Raw genomic sequence first — 12,672 nt, 5'->3', positions numbered from 1 at the left:
CCGTGCGTGTGCACTGCATCCGTGCGTGTGCACAGCATCCGTGCGTGTGCACTGCATCCGTGCGTGTGCACTGCATCCGTGCTTGCGGACTGGACCCGTGCTTGCGTACTGTATCCATGCTTGCGTACTGTATCCGTGCTTGCGTGCTGTACCCGTGCTTGCGTACTGTACCCGTGCTTGCGTACTGTATCCGTGCTTGCGTACTGTATCCGTGCTTGCGTACTGTATCCATGCTTGCGTACTGTATCCATGCTTGCGTACTGTACCCGTGCTTGCGTACTGTATCCATGCTTGCGTACTGTATCCATGCTTGCGTACTGTACCCGTGCTTGCGTACTGTATCCGTGCTTGCGTACTGTATCCATGCTTGCGTGCTGTACCCGTGCTTGCGTACTGTATCCGTGCTTGCGTGCTGTACCCGTGCTTGCGTACTGTATCCGTGCTTGCGTTCTGTATCCATGCTTGCGTACTGTATCCGTGCTTGCGTACTGTATCCGTGCTTGCGTGCTGTACCCGTGCTTGCGTACTGTATCCATGCTTGCGTACTGGACCCGTGCTTGCGTACTGTATCCATGCTTGCGTACTGTATCCATGCTTGCGTACTGTATCCATGCTTGCGTACTGTATCCATGCTTGCGTACTGTATCCATGCTTGCGTGCTGTACCCGTGCTTGCGTACTGTATCCATGCTTGCGTACTGTATCCATGCTTGCGTACTGTATCCGTGCTTGCGTACTGTATCCATGCTTGCGTGCTGTATCCGTGCTTGCGTACTGTATCCATGCTTGCGTACTGTATCCATGCTTGCGTACTGTATCCATGCTTGTGTACTGTACCCGTGCTTGCGTACTGTATCCATGCTTGCGTACTGTATCCATGCTTGCGTGCTGTACCCGTGCTTGCGTGCTGTATCCATGCTTGCGTACTGTATCCATGCTTGCGTACTGTATCCATGCTTGCGTACTGTATCCGTGCTTGCGTACTGTATCCGTGCTTGCGTACTGGACCCGTGCTTGCGTACTGTATCCATGCTTGCGTACTGTATCCATGCTTGCGTACTGTATCCATGCTTGCATACTGGACCCGTGCTTGCGTACTGTATCCATGCTTGCGTACTGTATCCATGCTTGCGTACTGTATCCGTGCTTGCGTGCTGTATCCATGCTTGCGTGCTGTACCCGTGCTTGCGTACTGTATCCGTGCTTGCGTACTGTATCCGTGCTTGCGTGCTGTACCCGTGCTTGCGTACTGTATCCGTGCTTGCGGACTGGACCCGTGCTTGCGTACTGTATCCATGCTTGCGTGCTGTACCCGTGCTTGCGTACTGTATCCATGCTTGCATACTGGACCCGTGCTTGCGTACTGTATCCATGCTTGCGTACTGTATCCATGCTTGCGTACTGTATCCATGCTTGCGTACTGTATCCATGCTTGCGTGCTGTACCCGTGCTTGCGTGCTGTACCCGTGCTTGCGTACTGTATCCATGCTTGCGTACTGTATCCATGCTTGCGTGCTGTACCCGTGCTTGCGTACTGTATCCATGCTTGCATACTGGACCCGTGTTTGCGTACTGTATCCATGCTTGCATACTGGACCCGTGCTTGCGTACTGTATCCATGCTTGCATACTGGACCCGTGCTTGCGTGCTCCTCATAGCGTAGTAGCGGGGGTCCCTCTTTACTACATTGCTTTTGCACCTTTTTCCTTGAGCGCCCCATAGATCGGCGGTACTCAAACTCAGGCCTCAAGGGTCAGCAACAGGTCTGGATATCCCGGCTTCAGCACAGCTGGCCCAATCAAAATGACCGAGCTACTTGTGTTGAAGCAGGAATAGCTTTGAAACCTGTCCTGTTGGTGGTCCTTGAGGACGGCGTTTGTCGCCGCTACCGTAGATAGTCGCTGAAACAGATTGAATGGAAAACAATACTAATATTCTAATACTTTCTGTGGCAGCTGCATAAGCAATGCACATTTGATGTTGTTTTACCTTTCCGAACCTCATTTCCGTCTTTAAATTAATATCCAGTCGCCGTACTGACCTGAAAGCGCTGCGAGCATTTTGCTGCTTGCAGATACCTTTTTTAAAACCTCTGAAATGTTGAGATATCGCAAACTATGAAATATCTACAAGTATTATATCTGGGAAGATGTGCAGCGTTAGGGGGGGGGGAGTCTCGGAAACGTGGGGGTGTGCGTTTACCTTTCCTGTCGGTCCAAGTTATTACTGCATGCAAGCGATCTTCTTACAGAACAGACTGGTGATCAGATATACAGTAACTGGCCGACGCAGAAAAGGGGGCTTCTAAACTTGCTCTTCAACACTACGCCACCTCACTCACTATGGGGGTTATTTTCGGAAGTCTCCGGGATGAAATACTGGGATAAAACCAGTGCAAAAAAAATCTTTAGCAGATTATTTTATGGGATGCCTTTACTTTGGTAAATATTGTGCTCTTTTTTTGCACTGAGTTTTGCCCCCAGGAGACCTGGTAAATAGACCCCTCCAGTATGCGTGCCCGCCCAACCTCCCCCTAATCCTACTTCCGTTCTGTTCTTTCCTATGTCTGAGTGTGATGGTGCTCGTGGGTAATATGAAGAGGTTATGGAGGTTTGATTCGATTCCTGGTTTTACTTCTCCAAGTAAAGAGAGGATGTGCCAATCTTATACATTGGGGTTAAAGCAGCACCACCAGTCCCTCACGTCATGGCGGATATCTCCGCCGATCAGTGCTTATTCCTCCTCTGCCCCATTTTGGATGTTGACCTGCCAAGAGGAATTGTATCGGTGTGCTGGAATAATCTCATCGCAGGGGTGGCTGCATGAATACAGACGTAGCTGGGGGTCTTGCACCCGCTTGTAATGCAGTATATTGCCTTTTAACGATTTCCCATATGACTCAAAGGCAGTGATAACACCGAATATTCCACCACAAAGCGCTCCGCGGCGGCACTTACCCCAGCGACATCAGTATCTCTGAAGGAGCATTGCTTCAAAATGTTAAAGACCCCAAATAAGTACCATGCTCTAATATAAATAGGAATTATACCGGTGCAATATTTTGGGAGCCCTGCTGCTTTCATGTTTCATTTTTACGGTAACCAAGTTATATCATCACTTTAACCTCTTGGGTGCCGGAGGGGCCGCGGCACCTGTGTGCCAATGGCCCCTCCGGCAAAGCGCGGTCATGTGACTGCGGTGGCCCTTCTTCCGGGAGCGGAGTCCTCTTCCGTCACCGAAGATGTGCGCTCCATAGGAACGCAGGATGCGATGGAACACGAAAAGGGACGACTCTTTGGGAATGGTGTAGCCACTAAGTCACAGGGCCCCTGGAGTGCCAGACCCCATGGTGTAGTGACCACTTAGTTCACCCAATGGGTTAACCACACAAGTGGCTCCTCTTCAGCTCATGCCTGACCTGTGACTTCTGGCCAAGCTATGTGACTGTTCCACCATGGATTGGTGCCAAACCAGACATCCAAAACCGTGCAATTTTCCTGCACAACCACAAACTTTGGTTCGAGATGACCAATTCACAGCAGCCCAGGAAATGAAGTTAATCCAACTCGGTTCCAAACAGGCCAATTAAACGTGCACATCTTGAGGGCAAATATGTCTATCGTCATCTTGGACACTGTCAGCCTTGGAGACAATGGGACAATTAAGAGGGCATGTAAAACCTAAAGTGAAACAATATGCGCGAGCCATTGCCGTTCCAAATAGATTTTAGATAATGGTGGAAGTAAACTTGTTGCATCAAATGAAACCAACACAGAGCTCTTAGTTTGTTTGCCAAATTGTTCGTACGTTGTATAAAGCTGGCAATTTAACAGTTTATCAGAGTGTCCATCAAAAACCCATTCACTAGTAAAATCCCCCATATGGATACACTTACAAGTTAATTGTTTAGGTCTGCTGAGAACAATGCATTCATTCAGAATCTTACAGGTCTATAACATCCACCCCTACCCTCCTGTGCACACGCAGGCATACACTGTACATGTATACACACACATCATCATCTCTGCCTCTTTCCAAAGCTGGAGACTTGTTATTGCTATTGGGATTTCCTTTAAACACGCTGATACGGAAGCAGCATTGCCTCATATTTTTCAAACAAAATTGATACTTACTTGGCTGCTTTTATAGAAGTAGATACAGTAGCTTCTGTTAAAGCTGCAGTCCAAGCTGCCGGTTATTTTGTATTTTTTTCCTCTTTAATATGTGCATCAATACAATCCACACAATAAGTAATTAGCTAAGCTACCGATCGATCTGTTCTCCTGTGATCGACCAGCGAAGATTTTGGCTCGGGGGTTCCCTAAATGGCTGTCAGTGCAGCAGGAGACGACCAAAGTTGCAAAGTTCTGTGGGGAAGATCATGTGACCAGGCAGACACTAGATGATACAATTGGTGCACTGCTAGAGAGAGGGCAGGGCTCAATAAGGGGTGTGCCAGAGCGTGTCTCAGAAGGGGAAGGGGATGTGACTTTGTAAATGGTTGCTATCGAAACAAAAAATGCTTTTTACATTATAATAAATTAAAAATGTCATTCAGAGTTGTTTAAAAAAAAATGCTACAAGTATTTTCTCATAGTACAGAACGGAGTTATTAAAAAAACAAAAACAAACAAACATGTAGGATATTGCTTGAAATCTAGCTTTAAAGACTGACTACCATGCCAGTTATCAGATGTCCGAGACATTGAAAGGTATAATACCTGCTATAAAATATTTGATGCTGACATATTCCTATTTTATTCAATTACACATGCAGATATCATCTCTTTATGTTTTTTTTCCATTTGTATAAATGTTTAAAACGCCCTCCTCCCTTTTGGGCCATCTAGTTTTTCCCGAACGTCTGTACTACGTGTAACATCGCAGAATGTATATAATCTCTGCACTTTTTGAGTTGTTTAACGTCTTTTAAGTATTGGCCCCTGTCACCTTTGCAGGATTCTACTTCACTTTTATTAAAGGCATACAGCAGTAACTCACTAGAATGTTACCCAGCACTGTATAATATAATGACTAATAACAGAATAGTTTTTGCTTGTAAAGCGCTCAGTGTATGCAGCTCTGTACATAGAATTTTTGCAGGCACTTGTCCCTTGCCCCATCAAGCTTACAATCTATTTTTTGGTGCCAGAGCCACAAGGAGATAAAAGTGACTTGCTCAAGGAGCTGACATGGGGATTTGAACCAGCTTCCCCTGCTAAAGGCGCAGACTCGCAATGACACACTGAGCCACTCATTCAGTTCACAGTATGATGTAAGTGGTGCGGTAGAATCACTGCTCCCTACAGAATACAATCCAGAACGTGTAGCATAAGCCAGAGACCATCAGCTCATGTGCATAATCCTTGCAGCAGTATAAGTGCAGGGAGAAAGCATATAAATAAGGGCACGCTTTAGCAAAGAGTTTGTTCCAATGCTGGTTATCCGAGGTCTGGTCAAAGGTTAAAGACGTGTCTATAGAAGGAGGAGGAATCTGGCCCCAGTTTGCGTATAGAGGTGCAACATGCAGCTAGCCGTCCATATCTGTGCCTTGTCGCAATGGAAGCTTGTGTCCATGTACGTAGTGGTCTTATGTTGGAATTCGTGTTTGTTTCCGTGTCACACACGTCTTTTCGGCACCGCTGACTCCAGCCAGGTGGAGGACTAGATTTCGGAAGCTGTGTTGCTGCCCAAGGCACCACCTGGAGCCAGAAGACCCCTTGCAGCCCCTGCAACTGCAAGTTGTCTTTGGATTGGCATCACTTAGTGAATATTGCCCTTATTCCCTTGTGTCGGCGGTGCCTGAAGGGCATTGTGGCAACGCTGGCACTTAGCCGGCTGTAATCCCTGATGGAATTACAATGTGTTGAGGGACGCCCTGGCACCGAAAGGGTTAATGCGTTAAAGGGCTAGATGCGAAGTGTAGAACTGTATAATTTGGTACTTCCCATTATAACATTGTGGCATATCTCAGGCTTCCCCTAATTGCGCCCCTGACCACTCCCCGAATGGCAGTGTTCACTAGCAGCTCCTTCATACACCCACGCGGAGGCGCAACAACAACACATTGACTTTCCGTGCGTATTTGTAACTGCAGGACAGCGGTTTGGGTCCGTGATGCATTCCTTCCGCAGCCTCTCCCGGGTTCCCTTCCCATCCCCCACACCCCACCCTTGCTTTGACTGGCCTGTGACCTCTTTGAGCAGCCATTTTTATCTCCCTGTGCATCAAGTGTCAGAGAAGTGATTTGTTGCACCTGTAAAATCCAATGAGCGCACTGTGTGCCCGTCCGGTCTATAGCACAGGGGCGGCCAGCTCCAGTCCTCAAGGGTCCCCAACAGGCCAGGTATTGGGGATGTCCCGGCTTCAGCCCAGGCGGCTCATTGTTGCTGCCCATGAAGAGGTTAACGCTGGATGAGCGAGGCTCCCAGGTAAATGTGTTTTCTTCTATTCTTGCCAGTTGCACTATAAAGTCCCTTCAGCGCCGTCACGTCTGCATCAGCCGGCTGGAGCGGCCGCAGAACTGGGGGGAGAACTCCTGCGAAGTGAGGTTCGTCATCCTGGTCCTGGCACCTCCCAAGATGGTGAGTACCGGTCGTGCGCGTGGGAAATCCGAATCCGCACCCACGGTGCGTGGGGGCAATAAGGCGTCGTCACATTTCACTGGAATATTTCCACCCCGCAGACGTGATTTTTCTTTTAAACGATGTACCAGGTGGCACCGCTTTTCGGTTAGTGGTAATTATACTGGTCGGAGAAATCCTGTTTCTGTCCCTCTGGTACCTGAATGAAGACCTTTTAAATTGAAAGCTCTTCAGCCCAGGCATTCGGTCTTTCAGTGCCAGCGATATGGATTAAAGGAGCACGCCGTTGTGTTTTTTTAAGTAGGGTTGAAACGCAGGGGGTCTCCGGAGCTGAACAGCGGTGATTTCAGCTCCGGGAACCACCTACTTCCCGGGATACTTACCTCTGTAGGTGGTGTCGGTATATCTGCACAGTTTAAAGCTCCCATGTCAGGTGGGCCAATAGGAAGACCAGGGATGACGTGGCGGCTTCCTATTGGCCTGCGGGACTGTAAACCGCCATGTTGTCAACCGAGCCAGGTTTTTACCGACAACCCCTTACAGGGGTAATTATCTCAAGAAGCAGGGGGTAATCAGAGCTGAAATCAGCGTGGTGCAGCGCCCCCCTGCTTCAAACCTAAAAACACAAGTGTCGCCAGGAGTGCTGCTAAAAAGTGGTTCTTTCCTTCTCCTTTCCAGTGAAATAAAGTAAATCACTGGATCGAAAAGCAGCATTTTGGTTCATTTAACTTCTTGTGCGCCGTAATGATTGACATTCCCTGCAGGCAGAGGCCATGGCAGCAGGTTGGATGTCTCGCACAAACATTTAAAGCAGGTGCAAAGAATGGAAATGGAGTGTAAGCTCTTCAGCTTAAGGACTTCTCTCTGTTTAGTGGTTTTAGCTATTTGGACTGATTGCTCGTCTAAAAATAAATAAATAGCTGTGGTGTCGCGCCTGGTATTAAGAAGCTATAAACTTTACTCCACAGTGCAGCAAGATTTGTGTAGTAATTATGCACTAAAAACAGACCGGGGCAGAATCCTTTGTAAACTGTTTTCAACGGAAAATGGAATTGTATATTAATAGGGGAAAAGGAAATGTGTATTAATAGGGGCTTGTCGCCCACAAGGCGGATATTGTTGGCGCCGCATTAATTGCGAAACAATAATAAATCAGAGCATGGGGCTGGTGGTTACATCACATATTGCAGAGGGTCACAGCGGGGTGACATACCTGTCTAAAGGTGTGTTGCATATATTTCTGTACTAAACTTGCGAGTAGCTGCACGTTTTCTCATGCAGAGTTGCCTATAAATGTCTGCTGGCTTAAGCCACAGGCCCTGCCAGCACCAACCCTGTGCTGCCGGCTTAAGCCACAGGCCCTGCCAGCACCAACCCTGTGCTGCCAGCACCAACCCTGTGCTGCCGCGTGCGTAATCCCTTCAAAACCCTTTGTAATAACAGTCATTTATTTTAATTCGTGTTTGAAACCCCAGTGGGCATGTCTTTTATTCCCCCCTTAATTTTTGATTGAAATGTTTGTAGGGAAGGGGTACTGAACAAAGAGAAGGTTTATTTGGGGGCGGGGATTAGGGAAGGGTTGAGAACGGTCACAATCAATCATCAGAACTAAGTAATTTGTTACAAATACATTATCCCGTTACACGTTACAGTGTACATACATATTATGGGGTTCTGAAGGCATCGAGGTGCACCTAGAGAAACGCTTGTGTATCTCTCTACAAATTGAACAATTTCATGAAGGGTTTCTTGTTCTAGTTTGAAATCTGTAACGATGACACTTTTGCCCTTTATGGGAGGTTTATATGATAGAATCTATAACAGAAGTTGGTTGTGATGATATGCACCATGGTTCCCAAGTTTTTTTCAACTTGTCCATTGAATCGCCGAGGAACCCGGTTACCTTTTCCATGTACAGGCAGTCCTCGCTATCCAACGTTTCACTTTACAACGAATGGCATATCCAACGCTTTACAATGCAACCCTATGGGCCGTTTTTCAACGCCGGAATGCGTTATCCGACGCCTGAATGCGTTATCCAACGCTCACCGCCACTGATTAACATGGGACTCGCTTTACAACGGTTTCTCAATCCAACGCTACTTCCAGAACGGATTTCGGTTGATAACGGTTCGGTTGATTTCGGTCTGTACATTATTTTCCAAATCCTGTTAAGGATTGAGGACATTTCAGGAGCCGATTTTGCTTCCAGTTCACCACAATCCTATATCTGGTGGCAGAAAGCCGGTGGGTAATAAGTTTCCCTGGGTATTTAGACATTGCCGGTATTGATCTATTCAGCAGTGCTGCCCAGGAATCCTAAAATTCAGTTTATGATGGTATAGCTTTGGTTCCATAGATTTTTAATCTTCTCGTATTCCCACCATGTGTGTGACATACCTCCCCCACCCCCCCCCCCCCCCCCAACTCTCCACACTTTCTGAAACACAGCGGGAGGAGGTTGGGTAGCCATTGGGGATTTTTAATAGACTGGAGCAGCTAAATACCAATTTGAGCACATAGTCTTCCTAAGGACTCAGTCATTATTCATTTAGTCGTCTTCCAAAACTTTGTCTGTTTAATTCAGCACATGCTTTGCTTGCTTTGTGGCAGATACTGGTGGGGACGGGGTAGTGCAGTCAAAGAAGTTAATTGGAAACTCTCATTCTTTCCATGTTAATCCCTTCAATGCTGCAGAAAAGGGAAGAGAGATGCACGTCGTTATATTTCAGGCCCGATCATAATTGATAGAGTGGCTCTGTATCATACGTGATTTAACTTCTGCTGGTATGTTGCTTGGCATCGAAGGAGTTAACCAATATTTCCTACACCGGAACTAATTGCCTTCCACGTTTGGGTGGAGTTTATATTTTAAACCTGCCCCTCCAGTGGTGGGATGAATATTTAAAGTCTCGATGGGCCCCTCTGCTCTTCAGATCTCACTCATATCGCCCTCACTTCGACACTTACACACTCACGCTACTTTTCACAAGCACACACCACCCACACTCACCCACCCTCTTCTTACACACTCATATTCACCCTCAATCATACTCGCACTTGTACTCAACACACACCATGTATCCCCCTTCTCACACACCACTCGCCTGCTTGCCTAATCATAAATACCACATTTACCCCCTCCCTCCTTTAACTTACACCACACACCTTCCCCCACCCCACAAAAAGCACAATCCTACGCACACACACAAAGCCCTCACTCCTTTCCCGCGCCCTCACCTCAAACATGTCAGCTGCTCAGTGGACACTGGGGATGAAGAGGCTTCTGTCTCTGTGTGTCTGTCACTGTCTGTCACTCTGTCACTGTCTGTCACTCTGTCACTGTCTGTCACTCTGTCACTGTCTGTCACTCTGTCACTGTCTGTCTGTCTGTCACTCTGTCACTGTCTGTCTGTCTGTCACTCTGTCAACTGTCTATTGTGAAAAAAGTGATAAAGGCGCGAACAACTAAAAGAAAATGTGATAAAATTAAAATAAAAATACAAGTGTTAAGATGATGAAAAAGATAGTGTTTTTACACCCAGCTCAAAAACCTCCTGGTGGGACCTGTTTCACGGGTTCCAACGGTTAAAGCATTATCTCAAACAATCCAGGGGGAGCATATGGGGAAAAGAAAACAAATGGTACACAAATAAGCCCTCACTCCTTTCCCGCGCCCTCACCTCAAACATGTCAGCTGCTCAGTGGACACTGGGGATGAAGAGGCTTCTGTCTCTGTGTGTCTGTCACTGTCTGTCACTGTCTGTCACTGTCTGTCACTGTTTCTGTCACTGTCTTTTTCTGTCACTCTGTCGCTTTCTGTCACTCTGTCGCTTTCTGTCACTGTCTGTTTCTGTCACACTGTCGGTTTCTGTCACTCTCGGTTCCTGTCGGTTTCTGTCACTCTCGGTTTCTGTCGGTTTCTGTCACTCTCGGTTTCTGTCGGTTTCTGTCGGTTTCTGTCACTCTCGGTTCCTGTCACTCTCTGTCACTCTCGGTTCCTGTCACTCTCTGTCACTCTCGGTTTCTGTCACTCTCGGTTTCTGTCACTCTCTGTCACTCTCGGTTTCTGTCACTCTCTGTCACTCTCTGTCACTCTCGGTTTCTGTCACTGTCTGTCACTGTCTGTCACTCTGTCTCTCTCACGGCAGCGCGAAAGGCTCCCACTGAGCAGCCGGCTGAGTTTTCCCCTGGGGCCGTGGCACCCTTGGCAGAGGGTCCCGGCACAACAGGGTTCCCTTGCACCTCAGTTAAGAAACACTGATACTTGTGCGTTTCTAACCTGCGGCCGCATCTTCTTGCCCTTGGAATGCAACTTACAGCTGCAGTCTGCACTGATCGCCATTTTTTGCATTTGATGTTTTTAAATCTTACCTACTCCAACTTTTTGTCCAGGAGATGGAAGCATTTGAGATCTAGATTGTCCTGGAGGTTAAATTGGAGCTCTCCCCTGAGCTCAGGGGAGACTAACGGTAACCTCCAAAGCTACAGATTAAGCAAATCACGCCTCCCAAAAAAGCATATTTTACCAAATAAAAAGCACAAAGATACTAAACTCCTCTGCGTTTCTGTGGGGATCGGTGCTTTGAAGGCAGGCTGCTCCCCAATTTAGAGAAGTGCAAGTCTCAAAATGTTTATAATGACGGTGTAACAAACCTACGTGTCTCCTGTGCCGCGGTCGGTTACGGCACCAAAGTATTAACCCTGGGGAGGCCAATTCAAAAGCACGGACCCCGGGCGCTCCATCGCGGCAGACCCTGCCCCGGGCGCTCCATCGCGGCAGACCCTGCCCCGGGCGCTCCATCGCGGCAGACCCTGCCCCGGGCGCTCCATCGCGGCAGACCCTGCCCCGAGCGCTCCATCGCGGCAGACCCTGCCCCGGGCGCTCCTTCGCGGCAGACCCCTGCCCCGGGCACCAGGGACAGCAAATCTTCCTACGTCTGCAAGCAAATAACTTGGTGTGACTAATATATCAAGAGAGATCTCCAAATCGATCAAGTATTTCCGTTAAATCCTGCACCGTAATGGACTTCACGGATTCCCTCCGCGTTCCGCATTCCTCTGCTGTCCCAGCGGTTATTTCCGGCGAGGCCCTGCGTGTGACCGGGACTATTTGGTATTACCGGGAGAGGGGGACATTTGAACCAACGTTTCCTTTGAGACGGCGTTCGGCAGTGATGTACCGTATCACCGGTGCAAGACCCATCTATGCCGCCAGATCACGTGGTAACATTGTATCTTCCTGCCATTTATGGACATCTGAAGTGAAATGACATAGATGTCTAGAATACCTGGGAGGTTATACACTGTACCGTTCTATACTGCGGAAATGGGACGCCTGTGGTTTTTTTTTTTTTTTTTGCTTATACGGTTGCTATGCCGGGACAGTACCTGTAACTGGCGCAAAGACCGACCACGGTTTCTGCTGAATCCGATGTGCTTTTGTTAATATTAAATGGTCATATTGAGGGGTGTTTGGACGCCAACGGCATCAAATCTCATGTTTTTAACTCCTTCCCGTCTACAGTTATTTTTCTGTTTTTTTTTTTTTTTTTTTTCCCACTTTCAGAAAAGCACCAAAACGGCGTCGGAGGTCGGGAGGACCTTTGCCACCATGTTTTCCGACATCGCTTTTCGGCAGAAACTTTTAGAAACCAAAACGGAAGAGGAGTTTAAGGAGGCCTTGGTGCACCAGAGACACCTCCTGACGATGGTTAACAGGCATTCGGCGGTGAATGACGGTCACAAAGTGCACAGCCACAAGCCTCTGAAGGTAAGGAGTGACCAGCAGGTATGTGTAGGGCTTGGGGTCGGAGGCGGCGTCCCCGTTGATGTTGTGATACATTTTTTTTTGGACTCTGCTGCCGTTCACGTATGGAGTACATGTTTGTGTGATTTCATTATGGTAAATCTAAAGGGTTTTATAAAGGTGTAATACATGCAATATGCTTAGTACAGGGGTACTCCAGTCCTCAAGAACCCCTCAACAGGCCAGGTTTTTTTTTTAGGATATTCCAGCTCCAGCACAGGTGGCTCAATCAGAGGCTCGGTCTTGGAATGAGCCGCAGATTGAGCCGCCTGTGCTCAAG

General features: G+C 47.8%; 1 protein-coding gene across 6 annotated transcripts in view; it reads left to right on the top strand.

Moving 5' to 3' along the window:
* SLC4A11 (solute carrier family 4 member 11) overlaps positions 1–12,672 on the top strand; it is a 253,507-nt gene that overhangs the window by 184,771 nt on the left and 56,064 nt on the right. For all 6 annotated transcript variants that reach the window (XM_075572646.1, XM_075572644.1, XM_075572647.1 and 3 more), the window contains exons 7-8: positions 6,460–6,583; positions 12,153–12,356. In XM_075572646.1, the coding sequence (XP_075428761.1) occupies positions 6,460–6,583; positions 12,153–12,356 (328 nt within the window). The remainder of the gene's footprint in view (positions 1–6,459; positions 6,584–12,152; positions 12,357–12,672) is intronic.

Source organism: Ascaphus truei, chromosome 1 (assembly GCF_040206685.1).
Source record: "Ascaphus truei isolate aAscTru1 chromosome 1, aAscTru1.hap1, whole genome shotgun sequence".
In the NCBI taxonomy this organism is placed as follows: Eukaryota; Metazoa; Chordata; class Amphibia; order Anura; family Ascaphidae; genus Ascaphus; species Ascaphus truei.
The sequence above is the reverse complement of the archived record's forward strand: the minus strand, read 5'-3'. Positions and strand labels throughout refer to the sequence as shown.